The sequence below is a fragment of the Macrotis lagotis genome, chromosome X, assembly GCF_037893015.1.
Source record: "Macrotis lagotis isolate mMagLag1 chromosome X, bilby.v1.9.chrom.fasta, whole genome shotgun sequence".
In the NCBI taxonomy this organism is placed as follows: Eukaryota; Metazoa; Chordata; class Mammalia; order Peramelemorphia; family Peramelidae; genus Macrotis; species Macrotis lagotis.
The window spans coordinates 690967093-690994775 of NC_133666.1; the positions used below are offsets into that span (position 1 = coordinate 690967093).

At 42.4% G+C, this 27683-nt stretch overlaps 1 protein-coding gene across 11 annotated transcripts in view; it reads left to right on the forward strand.

Moving 5' to 3' along the window:
- The window catches only part of MTMR3 (myotubularin related protein 3), a 167822-nt gene that overhangs the window by 85565 nt on the left and 54574 nt on the right, over positions 1-27683 (forward strand). For 10 of the 11 annotated variants that reach the window (XM_074206309.1, XM_074206308.1, XM_074206312.1 and 7 more), the window contains exons 3-5: positions 10295-10377; positions 16372-16461; positions 17845-17961. In XM_074206309.1, coding sequence (XP_074062410.1) covers positions 10375-10377; positions 16372-16461; positions 17845-17961 — 210 coding nt within the window. In that variant the 5' untranslated portion in view covers positions 10295-10374. The remainder of the gene's footprint in view (positions 1-10294; positions 10378-16371; positions 16462-17844; positions 17962-27683) is intronic. The other variant, XM_074206311.1, reaches the window with a different exon arrangement.

Consider the following 27683-nt stretch of genomic DNA (forward strand, 5'->3'; position numbering starts at 1 on the left):
CAGAATCTTCCTAAAACAATTTAAATGGAAGCAATTCATTTTCCTGGCATGGCACTGAAAGACTGTCCAGGTTTCATAGGCAGACAACAGTGGGGTCAGCACAACAGTTCTGTAGATCTTCTGTTTGGTGGTCAATCTAATACCACCCACTTTCTTTTGGAACCTCCCAAATTCTGAGCTAGTTCTGGCATTGCCTTTGTCAACCTCATTCATCACTGTGTACTTCCCTGAAAAGAACACTGCCAAGGGAAGTTAACTTAGCCACAGTATTCAAAACTTCTCCATTTGCTGTAACCAGTGGTTCCACATATGAATGGTGTGGTGCTGGCTGACAGAGCACCAGGGTTTTCTTGGTTAGATCAAAGTGAGCACAAGCAGCAGAGAATCGATCCATACTTTGTTGTGTCCCAGTTTCAGGGGCTGCATTGAGAGTACAATCATCTGCACCAACCCTCCCTCCACTTTAGTCTTGACTTGTAGCCTTTTCAAGTTGAAGAATTTGCTGTCATTGCAGTAGTTGACCTCGAGGCTGTGTTTATCCTCAGTGAAGGCGTTTGATAATATGACTGAAAACATCATGCTAAAAAACCTGGGAGCAAGGACACAGCCTTGTGGTGGGTGACCACGAAGTCAAAAGAGTATCGTCCACCACCCAGAATCCAGAAGCACAGTCATGAAATTGACCTACAATACTGATGAACTTATGGGCAACCAAATTTTGACATAATTTTCCATAAACCCTCAAGACTGATGGTGTCTCAAAGACCTTACAGATCTACAAACATTGTGTACAGGCCTCTTGTTCTGCTCCTGGCATTTCTCCTGAAGTTATTGGACAGCAAACATCATATTGACTGTTCTCTACCCTTTCTGAAGCCATACTGACTCTCAGGGAGATGGCCATCTTCCAGGAGAAGGATCCAGCCTATTGAGAAGGACTCTGGCAAGAATCTTCCTAGTAATAACTAAGAGAGAAACATCCCTGTGTTTGTTGCAGGACAATCTATTCCCTTTTAGGTTGAATGTGAATATTTAGCTTGGAGAGGATGAATCTGTGATCAGTCTAGCACTGCAGCACACATTCTCTCACATTCTGTCTGTCTCTTCTCCTTACAGTCATAGTCTGTTAGATGTCAATGTTTGCTGTGAGGATGCATCCAGGAAGTTTTATTGTGATTAGGTAAATGCAAGACACTGTTTATGATGAGAAGGTCATGAGATGTGCAAGTCTTTAGTAGTAGGTGACCATAGCTTTTGCTGTTTCCAACTCCATTCCTCCTTAGGACTCCCTGTCTGTCATATTTGGTAGTCTGAACCTACTCTAACATTGAAGTCACTCAAAATTATAAATTAGTCCTCTTTTGGTACATTGATGATACGGGTCTGCAGATTTTCAAAAAAATTTTCTTTGACCTCAACAGGGTTTGTCATGATGGGAACATAGGCATTGATGATGGTGGCTCCATTTTCTTGTAAGTGGCAATCTTATTGTCATGAGCCTGGCATTCACTCCTTATGGTGGCATTCAAGCTTGTTGACTAGATTAACTTTGATTGCAGAACCTACCCTGGCTTCATGGTGATCCCCAGTCTGGCTTCAGTAAACTGGCCTTCATTTGCTAGCCTTGTTTCATTCAGTGCTGCTATTTGGATGTGTTAACTGACAAGTTCTCTTGCAACAAGAACTGTTTGTCTTTTCAGTTCTATTGAATCTTGTGTTGTGTGTGTCTGTGAGTGTGTGCGTGTTCCATGTACCGATGGTGAGAGTGTAATCATGTTTTTTGTGTTTCTGCTGCAGTGTGGGATCTCTGCCTGCTGTAGTAATCAGGCCAGTCAGGGCTGGGTAAGCAGACTTATGTACATTAACTTTTCTAGCCCCTTCCTCATATCAGGAAGTGAGCAGTGTGATTTTTAAAAGGCTGCCCAGACACCCAGGGAGCTGCTAAATTCTACTGCTGTTTCTGATAAGGAGGTGACCCTATGACCTGGGCTGTGGGTGTACAGGGTTAGGACCACAGCTTCCAGTGTATCTATACCTGCAGCTTCATCACTTGCCTTTAGCCACTGGACTTTGAGATAGGAAGGTAAAAAGGAATGGGTGATGTCTTTTGATTCATGCATAAATTGTATTTAAGTGAGGCAGAGTTGCACAAAATCATCAGCCTCACTCTTTCAAAGTCATCCCAGTCCTGTGGCAAAACAGAGTCAAGATAATTGACAATGGCTCTAGATGCAGTGGATGATCTTGGCATCTTTGATGTCTAACCAAGATTTAGGCACTCCACAGCACTTGCTTCAGCTGCCTTCATGGTCATTAGAATGAATTAATCTAACCAATCTATTCCACTAGTGGAAGTCCTCACATACTTGAAGCAGATACTCCCCTAACTCATTGACAGATTTGAGATCTCCTTGGTTATCCTCAACCTTGTTTAGCCCATCGGCCAAAACAGTTTGTTGGGGTGTGGCTGCTGTGTTTGCTACACTTTCTTGGAGCCACAGGTGAGAGATAGGTGGCTTAGGTGGACATCAGAGTTGGAAAGCAACCCTCATACCAGATGTATTAGTCTTCCTTAAACAAACCCTGATGGTAAATGAGTTTTTTAATGACCTGTTTTTTTTTAATTGAGCAAAATTATTCTCCCCCACCACAATGAGAACAGAATAAAAACATTTATAATACATTTTAAAACTTTAAAAGAAAAACAGCTTGTTTCATCTTTTATAGGATTTCTACTTGTGTGTAGGCTGTGCTTTTCTTTGACACTTTGCTTGAAGAAGTTAACTACAGGCTTCCCTTTGGCCTGGGATTACTGCCCTGGTGATTCCTCTCCATACCTCAGACTGGGCTAGAAGCCGGAATTGTAACTGTGCTCTGCACATGGGAGTCTGACCTATACAATACTCTTTGAACTTGTTCCTCTCTCTGTTTACTTCCTTTGATCTGTACCTGATCCTTGATATACTTCCTTTAGCATATGTCCCTTTTTCCTTCTATCTTGAATGTATCCTGGAACCTGGGGATTGGGTGACAAAACCGCCAGTTGACATCTTTTTTCTCCTGATATGTATGTTCCTGGCCAGATTATATCCTATGTGATCTCCTTAATGCTGGTCAAACATTTTCTTGGATTTCCTCATCAGGATCCAATTTGTTAATTTCCTGCATCTGTTTTGGAAGAATTTTATGGGGAGCTCACTACAATGCTTCCTGCATCTCTGCCATCTTTAACTCTGTCAAGATTTGTCCTTGATAAAACTGTTTGATCTTTACAATTGATCCCTGCTTCCTTTTTTTAGATGTTAACAACTTTATTCATCCCTTTAAAAATGCATCCTAGAATATGACTTCCCAACCTCTGGGATTCAAGAACTTGGAAATTTGGATGAGAAAACAAATTACATTTTTATTTCCACTCAGCTCTAACTGAAATTTGGCATTTCCTTCCATAATGAATACAGGCAGCAAGCATTATGAGAACAGGTTGATAGACTGCCAGGATGCCAGGATGCTTGGTGAAGGAACCCTCTTTGATAACTTTGCATACATACCTGACTTCCTTTTTTTTTTTGCCAGTTTCAGTTCCTCTCCCTTTTCTCCTTGGTCTTTCAGAGATCACTGACAATGACCTAGCACTCTTATCTTTCGATTTTTTTTGTTTTTGTTTTTGTTTTTGTTTTTGTTTTGTTTTGTTTTTTGTTTTGGGTTTTTTTTTTTTTTTTGGTTTTTCAGTAGGCAATGCGGTTAAGTGGCTTGCCCAAGGCCACAGAGCTAGGCAATTATTAAGTGTCTGAGGTCGGATTTGAACTCAGGTACTCCTGACTCCAGGGCCGGTGCTCCATCCACTGCGCCACCTAGCTGCCCCTTGATTGATTTTTTTTTTTTTAAGGAACTCAGCATGCATTTCATATAGAACACAGAGTTGAACTGATGAGTGGCGGCTCAGGGCTCCCCTATTTTTTTTGTAGACATTTTGGTCTTTTCTGAGTCCAATTTATTTTCTTTTTTTTCTTTTGTTTTAGTTTTTGCAAGGCAATGGGGTTAAGTGGCTTGCCCAAGACCACACAGCTAGGTAATTAATTATTAAGTGTCTGAGGCTGGATTTGAACTCAGAGACTCCTGACCGGTGCTGTATTCACTGTGCCATCTAGCTGCCCCTAGAGTTATTTTTTTTAATGGAACAGATTTCTTTTTTTCCTTTTTAATGCTTTTGGTATCCATTCTTTTAAAATTTTCTTCATAGCAAAAAATGTTTTTCCCCATTTCCCTTTTCCCAGAGAGCCATTCTTTAAGAAAGAGGTAAAAAAAAAACCCAAAGTAGGAAAATCATGGTATCTACAGTATTTGAAACCCTTTTCCTTCTACTTCTTTGGGAAGGAGATGAGACCTATATTTCTACCTATATTTCTAAGGTTTTTTTTACAGTTTTAGGATTCACATGGGATATATTTCTCTATATAGGTATACATTGCCTGTGCTGCTGTTGTCATTCTTGTTTTCATAGTTCTGCTTCCCCTAAGTCTTCCCATGTTTCTGTTTTCTTTAGAGCCATCATTCTTAGAAGACAGTAGTAATTTTATGTTAGACTCACACCCTGCATTGTAGTAGGCAGATGGATGTCTACATTTTTTTCCTCCTCTAGTACTACAGGAAAAGTGGGGCTGTATTTTGGTCCATGGATAGATTTAAAGAAGTCCAGGAACTTGGAGGGGGGGGGAATATTGCCATAACAAGCACAAATGAGGGGGTGCTGTGCTAAGTCACCTGCCTTTCTCCTGCAGAGTCATCTGGGTCCAGTGACCAGATATGAATCAGAACTGGAGATGACCCTGGATACAGTGGGAGATATTGACTTTTAAAAGCTAGATCTTTCCCAGTCACAGTTTGACTGAGACTAAGCCCATTCAGTGATTAAGGTTAGGTAAAAGAGACAGGAGGAAAAGAGACAAAGAATGATGACTCCAGAAAAGAAGAAAGGGAAAAAAAATTGTTGAAATTGTAAGACCCTCAGGGTTTCTGGACAAAACTGAATCAGATTGCTATTTACATTCACTCTGAATCAATGGGACCCTGGGCTTAACTTAAGACCCACTGTTGGCCAGTCTGGGAGAGAAAATTATTAACTGGGGGAAGGCCCTAGAATTTAGAGGATTGTGGGAAGGTGATATTCTTGTGGGAATTCCTGTATAAGGTAGGATTTTAATTGATACTTAAAGGAAGTCAGGGAGCTCAGTAGTTTCAAAGGAGGCAGAAGTGTATACCTGACCAGAGGACAGCCAGTGAAAATTTTCAGAGCCAATAGATGCATTGTCTTGTTTGTGGAACAGCTAGGAGGCCAGTATTACTGGATTCAAAGGGTACCTGGTGGAGCATAAGCTGTAAGAAGACTGGAAGGGTAAGAAAGGCTCAGGTTGGTTGGGGGGCAGAGCCAAGATGGCGACAAGAGCGGATCATGTCATGGATGCTCTCTCATAAATCTTCTAAACTAAGGACTCTTAACTAAATTTTTGAGAGACAGAACCCACAGAGGGATCCAGTGAGGCAGTTCTCCTACTCAAGGTAACCTGGAAAAGAGCAGAAAGGCTCTGCTCCGCGGGGTTGGAGGAGTGGCCCGCCAGAGGGGTGGTCCTCCAGAAGAACTTGCCAGCCTCCCAGAGGCAGCCCCAGGGCACTGGGAGCTGTGGCTTACAGCAGTGGGGGAGTTTCCTGACCTATGCCCTGGGGAGCACCAGGCAAATTGGGGGAACAGCAGAGGACCTCTGCCAGAGTGAGCACTGAAGCCCAGCCCTCAGGGCACACAGCAAACAATGTGGTCTTGGGGCAGCCCAGATCCAGGAAACAGAAGCAGGCAGAGCTGGTAAGCAGGAGTCCCCAGGTCATGAGCCCATTGAACCTAGGGAGGGGAGTAAAGAGAGAGAGAGACTGCAGAGCTCTGCCCCTGGAACAGGACTCTGGGGTTCTGATCATATTCAGATCCTGATCACAGTCTAGGCCCCCCATAGAACAGCAGGGCCCCCCCACCTCAGCCCCGTGGCAGAGGGGCCCGCATATGGTCATTCACAGACCAGGAGGGAGGACAGAGCCTCACACACTGAGACCCTTGTGGGAGTGTCCCAAAAGCTCAGGAAGCACCCCAAAACCAGGCCCAGGCTGGGGACATGAGGAAGCAGAGAAACAAGAGAAACACCATTGAGAAATATTTTTCATATGAGCCCAAGAAGGATCAAAACACTCAGTCTGAAGATGAGGAAGCACAAACTCCTGCATCTAAAGACTCCAAGAAAAACAGAAATTAGGCTCGGGCTATGACAGAGCTCAAAAAAGACTTTGAAAATCAAATGAGGGAGTTAGAAGAAAAACTGGGAAAAGAAATAAGAGAGATGCAGGAAAAACATGAAAAAGAAGTCAGCAGCCTAGTCAAGGAAATCCAAAAAAATGCTGAAGAAAATAGCATGCTAAAAACCAGCTTAGGTCAAATGGATAAAACAGTTCAAAAAGTTATTGAGGAGAAAAGAATGCTTTAGAAAGCAAAATTGGCCAGATGGAAAAAGAGATAAGAAAGCTCTCTGAGGAAAACAAATCCTTCAGACAAAGAATAGAACTCAAGGAGATTGCTGAATTTACCAGAAACCAGGACTCAATACTTCAAAACCAAAAGAATGAAAAATTAGAAGAAAATGTGAAACATCTCATTGAAAAAACAACTGATATGGAAAATAGATTTAGGAAAGATAATCTAAAAATTATTGGAATACCTGAAAGTCATGATCAGGAAAAGAGTCTTGACATCATTTTCAAAGAATTACTACAAGAAATATCCTAGAAGCAGAGGGCAAAATAGAAATGGAGAGAACCCACCGATCCCACTGAGAAAGAGATCCCAAAAAACCAACTTCCAGGAATATTCAAGCCAAGTTCCAGAACTCCCAAGTCAAAGAGAAAATATTACAGTCAGCCAGAAGGACACAATTCAAATATCGTGGAGCTGCAGTCAGGATCTCACAGGATTCAGTACTTAGCAACAACTACATTAAAAGCTCGTAGGGCTTGGAATATAATATATTGGAAGGCAAAAGAGCTTAGAATACAACCGAGGATCAACTACCCAGCAAGGCTAAATGTCCTCTTCCAGGGAAAAAGATGGACTTTCAGTGAACCAGGGGAATTTAAAATGTTCCTGTTGGAATGGCCAGAGCTGAGCAGAAGGTTTGATCTTCAAATACAGGACTCAGGTGAAGCATAGAGATTGAAGGAGAGGGGGGAAATATGAGGGACTTAATGAGGATGAACTGCATGTATTCCTGCATAGAAAAATGACACTGACAATACTCATATGAACCTTCTCAGTTAACAGGCAGGTAGAAGGAGCTTTTATAGATGAAGTACAGGAGAAAACTGAATTTGAAGATATATTGTGGTGTAAAAAATGGAGTCAATAGATAAAAGGGAAATGTAATGGAAGATAAGATATTTCATATAATAAGATTTTTCTTTATTCCAATGAGCTATTGCAATGATAATGGAAGGGGGAAGGCAAGGGGGAATGAGGGAATCTTTGCTCTCATCAGAGGTGGCTAGGAGAGGAAACAGCATATATACTCAATGAGGTATAGGCATCTGGAGTAAGAAGGGGTGGGGATGTGAGTGATGGAGGAGAGGATGGACCATGGGGGGAGAGTGGTCAGATATAACACATTTTCTTTTTTAGTTCTTGCAAGGGACTGGGATTGGAAGGCCTGTCCCAGACCATAGGGCCGGGTGGTTGCTGGGTCTAAGGGGTGGTAGGGGGGCTCAGGGCCTCTTGGCCCCAGGGCCAGGGATCTGTCTGCTGCGCCACTCAGCGACCCTACAGCAGAGTCAGAGTGAAAGGAGAGAGAAAATATAGTACATGTTAGTGGAGAAATAAGAAAGGAGGGAGTTGCGATCAGCAATGGCAACCTTGGAAAAATATGGAAGTAACTTTTGTGATGGACTTATCATAAAGAATGTGATCCACCCACAACAGAGTTGTTGGTGTTGGAACAAAGATGAAGCACCTTTTTTATTATTATTATTATTTTGGGTGGGGTGTGCAGGGCATATGGGGCTGGGTGGCCTGCCTGGAGCCGCATAGCAGTGATCGTTGGGTGTCTGAGACCGGATTTGGACCCGGATGCTCCTGCCTCAAGGGCCAGTGCTCTGTCTGCCACCCAGCCACCCCTACTATTATTACTATTTTATTTTATTTTGGGTCTTTTTTTTTTCTTTTTTTGTTTTTTCAGGGCAGTGGGGTTGGGGTGGCTTGTATGTCACATAGCTGGGTGATTGTTGGGTGCATGGGGCTGGATGTGGGCTCAGGTGCTCATGGCTCCAGGGCTGGGGCTCTGTCCATTGTGCCATCTGGCCATACCTGTAATTATTGCTATTATTTTTGTTTAATTTTTAATTTTTTTCTTTCCCCTTTATTGCTCAAATGAGTGTATTTTTTGGGGGAGGGGGTATTTTGTTTACTCTAAAACAAGAATATTTTATTAATGTATAAAAAATTATTTGTACAAAATTAGAATAAATAAATATTTAATTAAAAAAAATAAAAAAAGGGTCAGGTTATAGAGGACTTTGAATGTCAGAAGAAAGCCAGCCTTTACTTTATTGCTCAAATGAGTCTATTTTTGGGGGGAGGGGGTATTTTGCTTACTCTAAAGCAAGAATATTTTATTAATGTATAAAAATTATTTGTACAAAATGAGAATAACTAAATATTTAATTTAAAAAATTTAAAAAAAGAAAGGGTCAGGTTATGGAGGACTTTGAATGTCAGAGGAGAGCCAGGCAGCTAGAGATCACAGTGGATAGAGCATTGACCTTGAAGTCAGGAGTATGGGAGTTCGAATCCAGCATCAGCCACTTGCCATTTACTAGCTGTGTGACCTTGGACAAGTCACTTAACTGATGGCCTCACATCCAGGACTATCTCCAGTTGTCCTGATTCATATCTGGCATCTGGACCCAGATGACTCTGGAGGAGAAAGGCAGGTGACTTAGCACAGCACCCCCTCACTCAAATCCAATTCATGTACTTGTTATGACATCACTTCCCTGATGCCCTGGCCTTCTTTGGGAATGAAGGACAAAACATCTTCAAGGGAGCCTTTGGAATTTATTGAATACCAGAACAGTTCTCTTGAAATATTCCTTGAATCACTCCTGTGTTCAATACCTTCAGTGATCACCTTTGCCTTCTAGGTCATATTTAGGAATTCAACTTTTGTAGCTTGGTATCCCAAACTGCATTCTCTGACCCTAATTTTCCTTTCCAACTTTGTCTTAACATTGTCCCATGGAAACCCTTCTTTCTAGGCCCATCTCCCTTAGCCCATTCTTGTCTATTGCCTGTAGGTGTTGTCTTCCTTCTTCTGTGACTATGTTCTACTTAGTCTTGACTCCATTTGCCACCGTAGGATCATTTTGTCTTTTGTGCTTGTCCATATGTTTTTTGTGCTTAAGTATTCTTAGAATATCCTCAGCAGTATCTGTCTGTAGACTTGAGGACCAGGCTGGAAATGGCCTCTTGGTGAATACCCAAGGACTGGCTATTAAACCTTGACTGGAATGGAAATTCTCCTTAAATACTCATAATTTCCACAGTTCCTTATACATGGTAGGACCAGGAAAACTTTCTATTGACTTGATTTGATAAGACACATAATCCTTTATAGCTATTAAAATGTGAGAAAATTATTTAGGCTTTAAAACTGATCGGGATGTAATTTTTAAATCAAGGAAACCATGTTAGCCAGACACAGTTGTCCTCTACCTTTAAATAAAGAAGGCACATGATATTTTCCAAAGTCAGCTAATCATTTATTTGTTAAGTGTAGAAATACTTTCAATGTACAAATAAAATTAGTTCACTTTTATATCTGGGGCTTTTGCTTTGCTGATTCCCATTTTTGTGGGTATCACTTGGTTGATCTTTTCTGTCTAGGAGAGAATCTCAGTATAATCAGACCCTTTTTTAACCCCTCAGAGTAAGCTGATATTCTTAGACAGTTTACTTTGGAATAGATTAAGATTCATGGGTTGGTTTTGGTTAGCTCACTAAATCCATAGACTTTTTTTTTTTTGCAAGGCATTGGGTTTAAGTGAGGTCACACAGCTAGATAATTATTAAATGTCTGAGGACGGATTGGAACTCAGGTCATCCTGACTCCAGGGCTGGTGCTCTATACACTAGCTGCCCCAATCCATAGACTTTTAAAGTAGATTATCAACTGAAAAAAATCAGTGACATTTTTTTCCCCTTTTTCTCTAGATTTCACTGTAACAGGAAGAAGAACCTTGACATCTGTTAAGCTAGGACGAGGATCCTCCTCCTAACCTGGGCTTCCTGTCATGGTAAGCAGAATTCATTCAGCAAAAATGGTGGATTCATACATAACCTCTTAATACATTTTCTTGAACCTGACTTTCATTGCTTCTGGCCTCATCTCAGGAGCATAGAATTTAGAGGAAGAAGGAATCTTAAGTTGTTGATTTTGTTGTGCTCAGAAGCCTCAGAGCTCTGGTCTTGGTGGTGGCATCAGCCAGATTTACCAGCACTGAAGCTCTCTCAGCCTCAGTCTCCTCATCTGTATAATGGGGATAATAATTGGCACTTGTCAAATAAATCATATTTATAAAACCCTTAGCAAACCTTTAAGGCTATGTAAATGCTAGCTATAAGTATTATTATAGGGATCAAGGTGGTCCCTGAAAAAGCCCAGGGAGGACCTGGAGGCTTTGTGGTCACTAGGTAGAGCCTGATGAGTATTTATTTTGGCAGAAGTTGAAGAGAAAGAATTTCTCTTTGGTCTTCATGATGTCTGTGTGGGACCTTCCTAACCTCTCTTCTTCCTTTTTCTACATCTGGGCATTCTCCTGTTCTCTCCTGATAGGGGCCTGCCTCCGAGGCAGCTCCAGCCAGGCCACACAGCCTCCCCTGCCTTTAGACCCAGGCTGTGACCTCCCTCTAGTTTCCCAACTCTTTCAGGACCAGGACTTTCTTTGCTTTTGTAGCTGTCACCCCATTCTGTAATATAGTGTTCAGTCTTTCTCTTCCATTCATTTGGTCTGTCTCTTTTGTCCTTCCTCCCAGTCCAGGCAGTGCTCACCAGGGAGAGCCGCCTTTGAGGGTCCCACCCAAGGGTTGGAGCCAGGCTCTTGCATTCTGATGCAGCTTCATTAGGGGGGGACATATGCACTTTTAGAGGCTTCTTTCATTTAAGTTGGCGGCACGGTAGAGTAGGTACTGAAGGAGAGGAGGAGGGAAGGTAATTCGTAACTTTTCTTGTCATAAGATTATTTCTAATATACATCATGAGTTGATGTAACAGCTTTGAGGATAGCATATGGGAAGTGGATGAGAGATCTTCTGGAGGGGAGAGCCTTCTTCTTAGAGGCTATCAAGGTAGTATATGAGGACTTCTTTGAGGAAGGGAAGGAGGGCCCTCCTCCAGTCTGAATTGTACATGACTGGTTTGGGGGCTGGCTTATCTCCCTGAAAACACCACTACACATATTGTGTAGCTCATTCCCCAGCAGAAATGGGGGTAGTCTTACTGGCCTGGCCCACCTGCCATTCAGCAGCAGTATTTTGTAAAGGTCACTTGAGGACTTGTTTCTCTATGCCAGACAGCCCTAGGGCACAGTCTGGGATCTATAGCTGGGAAACCCTGTGTCTAGATAGACCTCAGGCACTTGCTACCTGAGGGGACTCTGGACAACCCACTCTACCTCTGAGTGACTCTGGTTTGTTTTCTGTAAAATGGAGGTGATAACCCAGCCCCTTTCTCCCAGGGTGATTATAAAGATCCAGTGAGATAATGTTTGTAAAGCTACAACTGGGGTTCTCAGGTAGGTTCTGTGGACTAGAATTCAGAAACTCTCTGCTCATAGTCACTCAGCTAGTCTGAAACAGACCTAAACCTGTTCCTCCAGATATCCCACAGTTCCATGGATCTGCCTCCCTACTTGACTGCACTGCTGGTATTCTGTCCAGAGCTCCAGGGGAAGCACCTCCCTTGATATGCTTCCTGTAACATAATGATATCTCCTGTTTTTGTTGTGCTTTATTGTTCACAGTGCACTGGTTACAATCACTCTTTGGTATTAGGACTATTTGTGTGACTGTTCCCATTTCACAGATGAGAAAACTGAGGTTTGAGAGGTTAAATTAAAGGACTTGCTTATGGTTATGTAGCTAATAAATAGCAGAACTGAAATCTGGAATCCAGGTCTCTGAATCCCAAGTCTGATGCTCTTTCCTCTATTTATCAGCTGTCTTATACTTAATAGTTGAGGTGGTCTGAGGAGCATTGCCATCAATGATGAAGCCCCAAGAAGTCACCTTCTCCCCTCATCTAGCTACTAACTAGCTATGAGACCTTGGGACAGTCATTTCCCTTTTCTTTTGAACTCTGTTTTTTCATCTGCAAATTAGTGGTTGTACTAGATGATCTATAAGCATCCCTTTTAGCTTTCACATGCTGCAGTTCTCTGATAAGTGATGAGATTGTGATGAGAAGTTCACTTACTCTGTATAAGGTTCAGTCAAGACTGCATTTTTTCTTCTCTTGTTCACAGAGGGGGGTGCAGGGACACCATCAGCTCACAAGTGCAAGGGGTTGTGATAAACATGCTGAACTTGGAGGGGGAGATCGCCGGGTTCAGGTGCTTCTTCCAGGATGATCTTGAGCACTGAGTGAGCAACTCCAGTGTCCTTAAATATAAAATGGGGTTCATAATATTTTCACCATCTCACATCGTTGGAAAGTTCTAGTGAGTTAAAGTTTGGAAAGCATCCTTAAAAAAAACACACTAGTCCCCCCCCCCCCCATCATATGTAAAAACAATTTCTATCATTTGTTTTTTTTAAATTTTGAGTTTAAATTCTCTCACTCCCTGAGATGACATATAATTTAACCTAAGTTCTGCATATACAATCATGCACATCATGTTTTTGGGAAAGCATTCTAAAGCTGTTACTCCAGTCTGTATGATGTGGGGATCTACATGTGAGCATCCCTGCTCTTTCCTTCCCTCCTAGATTCTCAGTGGATCCACAAGACTGGAAATCAACGGAAGCCTCTTTCATTTGCTCTCAGTCACCTCTTCCTCCCTTTCTTCACATTTTCCAATACACTAGACAAAAATGCTTTCATTGCATTTTTAATATGAGGCTGTTTTTCTTCTACTGGTTTTACATGGTCTTTTGGGGTGGGGGATAGTTATTTCCTTAAAGGATGAAGTTGGAGAAAAGTGAAATTGGCTTTAGAGAAGCTAAACTGTGTCATGAATCTATTGGTGGGACTGACAGGAATCTGTAAGATGTTGTAGCTCGACTTTCAATCATCCTAAGCATATCAGCCCCTCCATGTGCTAGCCCCAAGTGATAGCAGGCACATGGATTAGGAGCAGGGTGGTTATGGAGGAGTGCTCCAGACAGGGGCTCAGAAGCAGTGCCTTCATTTTCTAGATGAGAAGGTTCAAGGCCACAGAGCAGAGGCCAAGAGCTTCAGCTACCATAGTAGAGACTCGGGGGGATAGGAGCCAGCCCTTTCCCCTTGCTGCCACCTCCTTAAACTGAAGGACTTGCACGTCTCTAGGTTACCTATGCATAAGGTGGCAGGTCCAGGCAGGAAACTCCCTGAGTTCTGAGGGGAGAGTGAGCAGGAATGCTGCCGGGGATGTCTGGACTGGGTTCTGACCCCCACCTCACCCATCCAGATGGTGCTGCACAAACCCCCCGGAGGGTCTCTAGTGGCCTTCCCTCTTCCAGACCCCTGTGACCCAGAGTTTCTTCCTCTGAGCCTGTGTGGGCTCCATCATCCTGTGGACCAGCAGCTAATCTTGTCCCTGTCCCCCCGAGTCATTCATTACATCTTCCCTCATCCTGTTTCTCTGTGTTCAAGGAGCAGCACAACAGTAGATGATAAATGTTAAGTGACTACTGTGTGCTGACACTAGGCCTGAGGATCCAGAGAAAGGCCAAGACAGCCCCTGCCCTCAAACAGCTCCCACTCTAGGGAACCTTTATAAATTCAGAATAACAATGGATTTTGTGCCTGATCTCAGAGGATCCTCCTTTCTCCTAAGAAAGGCACCCAGAGGCTCCTCTGCAATTGATTAGACTTGTCAAGGGGCCACAGATACTCTGTTCTTTTCCCTCCAGGCTGTGTCATTCCTCTGTTAGGACATCGTCCCCCTCACAATCACTGCTTGGTTTGTGTCCACTGAACTTGGTCATCATTCAGGGGAATGAGAATGCTCCTTAAGGTGTCATGGTTAAATGACTTCTCTGATTTTTAACCTCCTGCCTCATTTCTGCTCCTGACCATTTGCATGGGACAGTCAGATCAGGGCATCCCTCGAGAGGAAGCTCTGTAGTGCTGCTCTCCCCAAATTGGGGGGGGGGCAGCTTGGACTAGTCCAGAGATCCCCAGGGCTGCTGCCAAAATCACATTTTCCCTGGAGACCAACAGGATGCAGTGATATCTTGAATCTTCTAGCTCTGAGGTGCTATGAGGCAGTACCACCCAGAGAAGGACTAGGTTTCTCCTCTTTTAATGACCTGCTATAGGTATGGGTGAGCACCCAGCTCTCTTTCTGTCATCTGGCAATCCTTCCCCAACTGTAAGTGGGAGTCCAGGAAAGGGCTCTTAATTCAATTCAGTTCAGCCAGCATTTTTCTTCTCCATCCCTAGGAATTTCCTTTTGGAGAGCTTTAAGAAGAATAACAAAAATCACCTTTGGGTTTTTGTTTTTAAAGAGACACAGTGATTTAAGTTAAAAGCACGCCATTCCTGAGTTTTATCTATTAGCTTCTTTTCAGTAGCAACCATCACAATGACCAGGTTAGTTAGCACTTGTGTTTGATGATGCCATACATCTCCTGAAAACCCAGAACCATCTTTTTTTCAGATCAACATTCTTCTGGTGCTGCTGAATGACTCCAAGGCTTGGGATCTGACAGTCTCTGAAGAAGTGAAAATAACTCTCCCATAGAGGACAAGAGAAGCAAGAGTGGGTGGGAGCAAGCTGTGCCCTAGAACCAAGGAAGAACAGGAGTCATAGCTGTTTGTCATCAGGGAGATGTGGGCTAGAAAGAGAGAATTGGGTAGGCATGTGGTGACACCAGAGGTCCACACTGGTACCTCCATGAAGTTAGGAGAAACCCATAGGCTGAAAGGTGTGCTGTTCTTAGGAGAGGACGTGGACAAGACTCCACCAAATAGATGAACCCACAGGTCCCTGGAAGTCCATGGCACCTGACAGAGACCTTGGCTCACAGTACATATCTGTGAGAGGACTAGGGCAAGTGTCTTCCTTATTTTCAGATGGGGAACCTGTGGCTCAGGGAAGGGAAATGACTTGCTATGGTACAGCTATAAAGAAAGGATCAGGGTTATGACTTGAACTTCAGTCTTGGGATGCCAGATGCATTCTGGGTTTTTTTGCTTTCTCTCTTCTGAAGTTCACTGGCAAAAGCAGTGAGATTGGAGACCCAGGACTGCAGAACTGATATCTATACTGGTTTCTTGTAGCAGGGAGGAGGGCAGGGAGGGAAGAAAATATCCAATTTGGTGGTTTGCATTTGGGGTCCTCCAAGCTATTGGTAAAGCCCGATCATGACCCTAGTGGGAATTCATCAGATCAGGTCATATTTTAATTTGACATTAACATACATGTCACAGAAGCTTTATTTTTTATTTGGGATTTGATTACATTTGTGAATTGCATAATTGGAATTTTATGGTCAAAGTTGTTAGGTTTATTTTTCAAAATTATACATGTCTGTTTTGTTTGGTTAAAAACCTTCCTCTTTGAGGAGACTTGCTTAACTGCTGAAACATAATTAACTTCTATATTTGCCAATATCTGACAGTTGTATTTCTTGTGTTTGTGTGACTTTCTCTGGCATTTGAAAATGATTTTGTAAGCAATTGGAATCTTGATTTCTGGATTTGTTTTCTAATAAACTATTTGTCCCTTAAGTAAGTCCTTCTGCCCTGAATGATGGCCTAAAGTGAAAGATGCCTCCTTTATACACAAATTAAAAAAAATAAATATTTCCTAAACGTCTGTACCAGCAGCTACATTAAAATGTGGTTTGGTTTCTTCTTTTTGACTATACGTTGGGTGTTGAAGAACTTGCTGTTTCTGATTGTTTCCTGCGTGGATTGGGATACTTTTAGGAGATTTCTTAATTCAGATGGTCTCCGGTACCCAGTGATCCTTCTCATGGGTCCCTGGAATCTCTATATGATTGTCCCATTAGTCATTGTCGAACAAACCCTATTATGGGTGAATAAGAGCAGCATCAACATTATTCAGAGATTTGGGGTTTTCCAGGATGAAGAGACACAGCACAGCCTTGAATGCATCCAGGCCAATCAAATCTTTCCCAGGAAGCAATTGATTCGAGAGGATGAGAATCTTCAGGTAATGACTAGGTCATTTTTGTCCTTTTTGACCAATCCGTAGTTGTGTGGTTGCTAACAAGGTCGCCGAGCTTTTGGATGGGACTCCCCCTATCTACCTTCTCCATTTGACTCCGCTCCCTTAGTTGCTGATTAGATTCCCTGCCTCTGTGGTCTCCCTTTCCGTTTTTCCTGCATACCACAGCCCCAGCTCCGATTATGTTACTTGTCTACTCAGAAACCTTTCCTTCCTTTCTGTTGCCTGCCACGAGAAAGTTCAGACTCTGGACTAGCAATCAGGACTTTTCTGTCATCTGGTCCTCACCTCCTTTCCAAGGCTTGTTTTACATTACTTCCCTTTCACATGTCCTACACTCAGCCCAAATAGGCAATTTCCATTGCTAGACATGTTCTATACTTGGGTCACAATGGTCCTTCTTCCTGGAAGGTGTGTCCTTCGAACTCCCCCCCCCCCCCCCATTCACTTTCAGGAAGCTCTTCGTGGCCTTGCTCAGGTGCCCCCTTCTTTAGGAAACCTTCCCTAATCTTGCCCTCCTGAGAATTGCCACAGCCCTTAAGATGTCTCTTAAGCCATGAACGGGTCTTGTCTGTAATGTCAGACTAGAAATTCCCTGAAGGCTGTGGTTGTGGCTCATTCATCTCTGTGTCTCTTGTCGCCCCTCCTCCATACCCTGATGGCCCTTGGTGAATGCTTATGCAAAGGCAGGTTAGTCTGATCGGAAGGATGCCTAGGGGAGGTGGGAGGCTTTGGCATCTCCTTGCTGTGTGACTATGGGCTGGCAAGTCCATTAGCCTCCCCTGAGCCTTAGTGCATTTTAATTACCTCATCTATTAAAAGAGAGAAAAGAATACTTGGACCACTTGCCTCAGAAACTGCTTTCTCAAACTTCCAGTATTGTGGCAATGGCTCTGCCATTTCATTGTCCTTGAGTGAATGTTCTTTCTGCTTTTTTTCCTAAAACTTCTAAGGCTTAGGAACACTTCCCCTGGTTGGGTGACATCCTAAGAAGTCAAGAGTGGAGTGAAAGGGACCTGCACATGATGGTGCTCTCTCTCTCTTTTTTATCCCATCAAAGAATTTCAGAGGTCATATAGCTCACATAATTTGCTCCATTTAAGAGAGATGGGGCCTTATCCAGCTTCTGCAGACTTGTAATCAAGCATGTGCAGGGTCATCATATTTGAAGCTACATGTCAGAGTATTCATTATGGAAAAGTTTCGACCTCAACTTTAGAGACAAAACCAATTAAATATATTTAGCAACTATTGCTATTTGAATAAATGTATTTTAAGATAGCAAATGGGTTACGTGATAGGGATCGGCTTTGGAGGACTTGTTTGACCATTTCTGAACTTTGAAAGATTTCTTCTTCCATTTTGAAGGTTCCTTTCCTGGAACTTCATGGTGAGAGCACAGAGTTCGTGGGTCGGGCTGAAGATGCCGTCATCGCACTGTCTAATTACAGACTGCACATCAAGTTCACGGAGTCCCTTGTTAATGTAAGTGATCAGACCCTGGTAAGGACAGGGGCAAAGGATGGAGGGGAAATTTCAGTAGTGATCTTGAAGAGGGAAAGAAGTCGATGGGTTTGGGAACAAACATGTCCTCTGATTCTGACAGGGACAAGGTCAGCACAGTCTTAAAACAATCATTCCTTTGAGCAATTTGGAGTCTACTACTAACAGTGAATTCAGCTAATCAGTGACCAACAGACAAACTGGACTTGGGGACCCCTGTGAGGTTCAGCAAATGGGGTCAGCATTGTTTACTGAGACACTTCGTCACTGTAGCTGGAGATAATGTTCTCATTAGTATGGTATCGGACCAAGGGACAGAGCAAAGGACATCCCTGGAGCTTTTTCTATCCTGCTCTTAACAAGGAAGATGTGCTCAGGGCCCCTGGGAGATGTTAATGCTTCTTCATTTTCTCATGAAAAAGAAGCAGTTTCCTGAATCTTCAGAGGCCCATGTTTGCTCAGGCACCATTTTTGGGATTTTGCAGCAAGTGAACTAGAATAGGCTACTGGTAATTGATGTTTAGAATATGAGAAGATCTTAGCAATATAGAATTTTAGAGTTGAAATGGACCATGGCCTCAGTGGAGAATAGGAATTAGGGCATGAGGGCTGTGTTTATTTCCTACCTCAAATACTTCCTGTGTGACCCTGGCCAAGTCACTTATCCCTAGATTTAGTTTCCTCATCTGTAAACTGAGAGATTTGGAAACAATGCTCTAAGTTCCCATCCAACTTTAAGTCCATGATGTCATGATTCTTCTGACCTAGACTTTCATAACTAGACCTGGCTGTCAGAGCTGGCAGACACCTAGGAGTTCATTTATGATTCGTGTGTCCCCATAATATAGTATATTAGAGTAAGTGATTTTGGTGATTTCTTCCTTCCTGTTGATCCATAGTCAGAGTTCTTTGCTATTTATTCTTTATAAGATAATTCTGTGGTGGTATCAAATTTTTTCCTTTTGTGCAATGTGATAAACATACCTTGGTGATATATAAACATTTATCACTTACTTTCCAATTCATTTAATCTACAAATCAAGGAAAGAAAATCATATCACAGTGGAATACTTTCAGTAAAAATATGAGAAATAGTATTTTCATCTCCCACATTATATACATTTTGAAACACCTTTGGTCATAGTGATAATTATAACTTCCTTAGAGCCTAGTAAAATCATTTTCATGTGTAGTGTTGGGATGTAATCACACCATTCATTATGTTCAATATGCCAACACAGCTGCCATATTTAGATTCAGGTTGTCAGCTAAAAATGCATATCAGTTTTCTAAATAAAAGAGGTTGACTGTGCGACTGGACATAGTGACTTCATGAGACCAATTCAAAGCTTAGAGCTTGACCTCCAAAGTAAACCCCTACTGACTTCTCAGATACTGAATTGTCTTTTCAGAAACTGATAGAACAATTAACTTAATTTTGCACTTTTCTCCTTGCTGATAGACTGGAACTAATTTGGAATCATAAATAAATTTTATAAGGAGGAAGATGATCAAGATTTCTAAAACCCTGGAACATGGGACTATCCTCAGAGATCCACCCCCCCTTCCTTAGACAAAATAAGACAAAAATAGCTCCTTAATTGTTTAGTCTCTCTTGGAATGATTTTATATGCAGTTCAGATCAAAGAAGTGTGTGCTGTCTCTAATGGTTTTGCATCAACAATTCTAAACTGTGCATATAACATTGTGAGTCTTTAATTCTACCTCTGTTTACCCACTGCTGGGCTGGTCATATTCCTATAAAGTCTTTGATGGTAGTCACAGCATGAATTGGGATACTGGCTTGGTCTGACCCTTTGTACCTGCCCCAGGGAGAGCCAGGCAATCAAAGAGTTGCTAGCATTTCTAGCCCTTTTCCAATAAATGTTCTAGATTTTGCTTCAGTAAAATGAATAGCCTCAAATAATGGCTTTGGACAGAAAAATGACTGGTATCCTGTAACTCCTTAATGACTTCAAGAATGTTAGACATTTCAAATTAAGAAAGGCAGATGATTTAACCTGATTCTAGTAATTAAATGAATGTTTTTACCCTCCTCCGTCATACTCGGTGCTGTGCAGATTACAGGCATTCTGGAAAAGAGTGTGTACTCCATACAGAGACCCATCAAGCACATTTTTATTAGGCCTAGGAGATAGGCCATCGTCTAAAACAGATCAAGGTGCCCTCTTTTTAATGGGGGAAAAAAGATAAACAATACCTCAAAGCCCAAGTTGGTTGGCTATAAATCTCATGTCTTTCTGAATTTTCATCACTTTTTAGTGTACTTATATTAGTAAAATTGTTTTGAAAATGACTTAGTAAGAGGTCCTGGGTTGCTTTTAATCCTTTCCAAATATTGTGCATTCTCCTTTAATCTCACAGTACATTGAGTAAGACATTTTTGGCAGAAACCATCAGTGGCATGCAACCAATGAGACATGCAGATGAGCTCAACATCAAATTCTTGTGCATAGGAAAAAGGCCACCTCCCACAAACTTAAAGTTGGTAATAATTAAGGGGAAAGCTAGCCTGTACTTCCCTAACTCTGTGATTCCATATTTCTTATCTGTGAGATTTCTGCTAGGCTTAGGTATTGTAAGAAATATTAATGTGGAGTTCCATGAAAAATTCAGCCCTTTAATTCATGTCATTTTCTCTTTTCCTTATAATTTGATAGAGTGCCTCTCAACCTGCACCTTGTGAGATCCCAGTAAGTGCCATGATTATGCTGGGCTGTCATCCCACTTGCACCTGTGCTTGTACCAAACTTGTTTTGAGTGTTCAGGAATCTTTCCTTGCTGTTTTGCAGGGACTGGTTTTGATGGAGGAGTCCTAGACTTTTGTAATAAGAATATTGTGATTGAAAAACACAATTTTGTTTGTAAAACAAAAGGCACAGTGGATTGTAAAGGGGATAGATACCATCATTCCGGACCAGAAAGGTAGACTGGCTATTGTCCAAGAGATCATTTCCAAATTCAGCATTGGCTTTTGAAATCACCCCACAATTGTAGGTCCAGGGCCTGGCTTGCAAGGTGGACAGTTCTGGGCAGGGCACATTACCAGAGGCAGCTGGGGGAGTTTGGTTGCCCTTACCATTTCATTTGTGGTGAGCTGTACAATGGAGGAACCATGCCCATTTATTGAAGGTAAGGGCAACAGAGCAAAAGATTGGAGATGGGGTCAGGAGACAGGGAAATGAGAAAGAGCCAAGGACAAAAGAGCAGATTTGGAGATTGAGTGCCTAAGTGTGAATCAGTGCAGCTCTGTTGTAGGTGAGATCTTGCCAAAGTACTTTGCCTCTTTCTGTCTCACTTTGCTCAGTTGTAAACTGATGGTACAGCATGAGATGATCACTGGGTCCCTGCCAGGGCCTAAGCAATGATCCTGGGGTTATATAAACTGGGGGGGATCAGGAGCTTGCTAATCTTGCTGGTCCTTCGTTTTCTCCTTTTCCAAGCTGCCAAGCATTTATTAAATGTCGACAGTACTCAGGATGCAAAGACAAAATATTACAATCCTTCTGGAACTGGTATGTTTTCCAAATGGACACAGAATTAATCCATATCCTATTATTTTTCTTTTTATTAATATTTCATTAAAATTTAATATTGAACATTAAATTCATGCAACTGAACTTGATTCAGTAACTGTAACATTTAAATTTTATACTACAATAACTTTTCAACCAAAAGAATTGGGCTTCTTAAACTATCATTCTCTTTTTAAAGAAGTTTTCTTTCCTTCTCACTGTCTCACTTCCACTTCCAGTGGAAAACCAAACAAGAGGAACTCTTATGCCTCTATAATCCAACAAATCAATTTCTTACTTCAGCCACTTCCAAAGCAGCCTTGTCTTTCTCTATGCAAGGAGATAGCTAATCCTCTGGATTCTACTTTCACAGATCCCTTGTGAAGTAGGGGCTGCTGTACTGTCATCTCTTTTTTTTAAATGTGGAAACAGGAAGGGAAGCATTTCAAGTTACCTGACATTTATTAGCTGTCGATTGTGTAAGGAGCTGGCCATACAAAGACAGAAATGAAAAACAGTGTCTGTCCTCTTGGAGTTTACCATTCTCCTAGAGGAATAATCTCGGATAAGTAAACACTTGCTCATTTTGTGGAGCAAAAGAACTATAACCAGCAGTGGAACTAGGTTGGGCTTCCTTTGAGAGATGGGCCAGGAGTCAGGACTGAGACCCAGGTGTTCTTTTCTCCTATTCTCAGATCACTAATGTCCTCCATAGCAACTTTCCCACTAATGGGGGTTCCAAACCTATTCTGGAATGCTGGGCCTTGAGTGTCAAAGGAAAAGAACCAAGGTGACCTTCCTGAGCATGTGGCAGTTAGGAGTAGGATAAAAGTGTATCTAACTTCTGAACTAGAGCAAGATCATAGAGTCATATTACCATAGATTTGAAGCTAGAACCTCAGAAGCCATCCATCAGATGAGGAAAGCGAGACCTAGGAAGCGGCCCTGCCTGTCCAAGGTCTTTTAGCAAATTGGCTTCAGAGCCTTGACTCCCAAACCAGTGCTCTTTCCATCCCACCCAGAGCCAGAGATGATGTGACTCAGCCCACTGAGTTTTCTAGGAAGGACAGTGTTTGGTCCAAGGTTCTCAGACTCCCAGGGCATGATCTCTTGGTCCTTAACTAGAAGATCAAGGTGTGTGTGGCCGGGCCTATTCCTGCATGGTGAGCATTTGTTCCACTCTCCCCACTCTAAGGCTGCCTCTACCTCTGAAGAATGGGAGTACCTGTTGTAACTCAACTCCCACCAGTTTTAGAGGGCTTCTGCTTCCCTTTGTTTATACATCTTTCCCCTTCTCTAACTAGAGTTAAAGCTATTTTAAAAAGCAAGGATATTTGAGAAATTAAATCCAGTTGAAGCACGGTCATCTGAACTTCTCTGTGCAGTGAGTGTGACAGCAAGATGCATTGCATGGCTATTCCAGCAAAATGGGGATTGCTTTTCTATTGCCACATCTGGGTTGTGGCTTTGGGGCCAACCATGAACCTGCCTCTGTGTGTGTGTGTGTGTGTGTGTGTGTGTGTGTGTGTGTGTATGCATGGGTATGACAATTTTTTGGCATGAGCTTGAGGGGATGGTGATTCTTGGTGGGATTGAGGGTAGACTAGAGAGGGAATCAGCCTTGAGCCTGGAAAAAGATGGGCACACCTCTTGGGGGAGGGAGGGAGAGCCCAGAGGAAACTAGAACCAAGTTCTATCATGTGACATTTAGAATTGTCTAGGCAGGGTTAGAGGTCAAGGTCTGAAGATTGCATTTTTGCTTGTTTCCTTAGGGTGAGCGGTTTTGCAGTGCTTTTGAAAGTGAATTGGAGGGGCGGCTAGGTGGTGTAGTGGATAAAGCACTGGCCTTGGAGTCAGGAGTACCAGGGTTCAAATCCAGTCTCAGACACTTAATAATTACCTAGCTATGTGGCCTTGGGCAAGCCACTTAACCCAATTTGCCTTGCAAAAACCTAAAAAATAAAAAATAAAATAAAATAAAAGTGAATTGGAAAGCAGCCGGGTGTTGATCTGGGATTGAGAGTGTGGCGTTGGTTGAAGGCAACAGAAGGAGGCAAAGACACCTTCCAGAGGCAGAAAGAACTTTGGAGAATGACTTCCTTGACCTCCATTGTAACCATGGGACGACACCCACCTGTACTTCCTTACCTGATTGGGGTTGTTAGGCAAGTGTTTTGTGAGTTAGAGAAAGGCTCAGTTAGAGGTGGTTCTGGGTCTGGATATAGATGACCAGAGCAGAAAGCCATGTGCTGACAAAGTGAGGCCTTGTTAGGGCTCTGGCATTTTATCCCTTCATAGAGGGTTTCTGGGTGCCTCAGGGCCTCTACAGAGGGTTGACTGGATTCAGATGGTACCCCTTATTTATTGCCTGTGTGGTTTTATGCAAGTCCATGGCCTTTGGACTGCTTCTTCCTTACCAAAAAATGAGGAGTTTGGTCCAGAGGATTCCTGCTATCCTTCATTCCTTAACTCTTAGGAAGAGAAAGTGAAGTGATCTAAAAAATCTAACCACCAAGCTAAGTTTTGGAGGCTTTTTGCTGTCTCCTTCCATACCCTGCAGGTGTCTTCTTAAAGATCCCCAGGGAACAGATTGCCATTAGACTAGTCAGAATAATCAGGGTTCATCCCAAGGACGACCTTCTGCTGAGGGACCCTGATGGTGAGGTCAGGCTCAGGTTATTAGAGGGAGGTACAGCCCTCCTTCTTTTTCTCTCCCCCACCTTCCCAGAGGAGAAAGAGTAATTTTCACAGATGGGGAGGGTAGGAGAGAGAATGGTCTGATGGGCACCAAGAGGAGGCATCCCCCTTCTCCCATCCTTGTACCATTTCCTGTTACATTAGTAAAAGTGTGCTTAGGATCTCTGGCCTCCAAAGAGGGCAGCTATTCCCTAGACCTGGGAGATGGGAAGTCGGTTAGTGTTTGCCTTTCAAGTTCACATTGTTCTTGTTCTCTGTGTGGTCCAAGAACTCTCTTACTAGGGCAAGTTGGCCAGTAGGATCATGGAAAGCTCAAGAAGCCTCCTAGGTCTAACATGGTAGGAGTACTAGGATGGCCATGACATTTGTTTCGGTGGCCAGTGTTCAGTTCTCATCACTCTTTGCTATTGCTTTGACTCTAGTAGGAACCTGGGTACACCTAACAGGTGTTGTGATCCAGTGAATAGAGCTAGAAGGGGGCCAGAGGAGACGCGTGGGACACTGGTTGGAAGGCCCAGCCAGCAGCACTGAGCACTTCACTTCCTCTTCTGTAGGATGAAGGGGTTGGACAGGCAACTTTTTTTTTTTTAAAGTTTTTGCAAGGCAGTGGGGTTAAGTGGCTTGCCCAAGGCCACACAGCTAGGTCATTATTAAATGTTTGAGACCTGGATTTGAACTCAGGTCCTCCTGACTCCAGGGTCAGTGCTCTATCCATTGAGCCACCTAACCGCCCCCACTGTACCACCTAGCTGCCCCAGAACAGACTTTCAAAGTGTCTTCTAACTCTTAAGAGTTTATGCTTTTCCTTTTTCCTTTTTTTCCCTCTTTCTAGCTAAGAGTAGCCTGCTTTTTAATTATATTGCTTTAGAGTTTGTAAAAGACTCCTTTAGGGTCTCATTTGACCTTCACAGAAGTCCTATAAGCTGTTCTCACTTGATAAAGGACTTCTGAATCTCCTAAAGGTTCTGTTCCAAGTTAAAGGCCCCAGGTCACTTCAGTCCTTCACATGTACTTTTCTTCTTACACCCCCTCCTCCCCTAGCCTCTCTTCCTTTACTTCTTCCTCCCAGCCACCTTTTAGCAGCGCTTCAGTTTTTCTTAGTATCTTGGAATAAAGCATAGTGTAGACACAGAGGCCCTTCAGGCATATATATGTCCAAGCAGTGCCTCCTGGCAAAATCTTTATCTCTCTCCAATACTAACCATGGTAAAATCAGTAGGAAAATCTATTGATTTCTATTCTATACCTAGATGAAGATTTTAGTCTTAGATGGAAATCCTTGACCCTAGGTAGACTCTTAGTTCAGTCTTTCACCCTTCAACATGATCTTAGTGGGCTTTCCCCCAACTCCCCACATCAATTTTCTTCCTGATACTCTTATGTCTCATCTCCTTCTCTGGAGGTGGCCACATTTATCAAAGGGAAGACTGCAGTCCAGGGAAAACTTACCTCTTTAAGTGCAGAAACTTCGCAGGCAACATCCAGAGCCTCCTTTGAAGTGGCCCAAGAGGCAAATGCCCCATCTTTCTATGAAATAGGAATGACCTTAAAGATGTAGTGAAGGGGTGGAGCAAACACTCAGTCAGCTAAGATGTGCCACACACTATGGGAACACAGATCCAAAAAAGGAAGATGGTCCCTGTCCATAAAGAACTTGCAATTTAATGAGGGTAGGGAAGGGGGCAACCCCAGGGGCATGAGTGAAGAGGCAGAAAAATCCCCAAGTAATTCATCCAGGTGTGAAATGGAAAAATTCCTGAGTTGAGTTCTCTGCTTACATGGAGGTTTGGCTCCCCCATCCAATCCAAGGGACAGAGGGTGGCTAATGAGGTGGGGTATCAAGGCTGATGATGAACTTCCTGGCATATGGGGGAGAAATCAGTAGAAGTTCAGAGGACAGCAGTTCAGGAGAGATGAGCACTTAAAACGAGGCAAAGTAAGGTGAAGAGTGTCCCAATTCGCTAAAAGGGTTTCATTTGAGTCCTCTCATAAGCTGGTAAAAATCCTTTATGAACCCCCCCCCCCCATGCTTTCTGACATGATTCAAGGACTGGGAAGAATGGCATGACTTTTGGGGAAAAGAAACTTAATGTGCCTCAAGTCCAGCCTGTATCACATTCGGTCATGATGGGGTGGGGGGGTGGAGTCAGAAGCCATTTCTACAGCCTCTTTCCCTAAAGGTAATTTATGGTAATTTTCTTGGAGGGATTGGGAGTGGACCAACAAAAGAAGCTACTAGGATGGGCACCTTGCTTGCTGTGAGTTTTTGCAGTAGAGCAGAGTTCCAGGGTAGAGTAAAGCTGAAGTTGGAAGCCACTAGAGGGGCCTCAGAGAGCAAGACCTTTTGTGGGACAGTGGCTTCGGGGGCCTCACTGTGGTGTAGGGGTAGAGAGGAGTGCCCAAGTTTTGACCTGGTACAGAGCTCAGAAAATAGTGTCAAGGATCTGAGACTTAGGACATAACTCCCCAAAACTTAGGATTGTCAGACTGCTGTTATGATAATAAATTGCTAAAAACAAAATAAAAATTACTAAGGAGAAAGAACACAAGCATAGATAGCTACTGTGAAGATAGAGAAGATCTGTTTCATATTCAGAAGAAGATAGTGGAGTTTAAAAGGCCACTTCGGAGAAATATCAATGTTCACAAGCCCTAAAAGAGTTCTTGGAAGAACTTAGAGATCAAATAAGAGAGAATTAGAAAAAAAAAATTAGAGAAAAAATAAGAGCAATCTAAGACAATTATGAAAAGAAAGTCAACAATTGGAAATAGAGAATCAGAAACTTAAGGAAGAAAATAATAGTTGGAAAACGAACTGGGCAAGGGGAAGTAAATGACATAAGGAATGAAATAATAAAATCTCAAGAATGGAAAAAAAAATATGAAACATTTCATCAGGAAAACAAACTACTCTCTAGAGAGTTATGATAAAAAAAAAAAGAATTTGGGTACAATATTTCAAGAAATTATTAAGGAAAATGTCCCAACATTCTAGAATAAGAAGCTAAAGGAGAAATAGGAAAAAACCTACCAAATCATCACCTGAAAATTACAGACTTTATCTCAGCTAAATTTCAAACTCAGACAAGGAGAAAATATTACAAATGTCCAGGAAAAAAGCACTTTGAATATTGTGAAACTACAGTCAGAATTGCATAAGAATTAATAGCAGCTATGTTGAAGGGCTGTAAGTCTTCAGATACTATATTTCATAGAGTTATGGGGTTATGACCAGTGGTAACTTATCCAGAAAAGTTAAGTAGGTTCTGAAAGGAAAATTCAACATAAAACATCAAGAAAAACATAAGGTAAACATTAAAAGACTAATTATAAAAGACTCAATAAGGTCAAATTGTTTGCTTCTTATATGTGAAAATTTTATCAATTCTTGTGACTTATTATTTCAGTGGCTTGCAAGAAAGACTTGGGCTGAGCTGTATATGATGGGTTGATTCTTAAAAAAAATAAAAC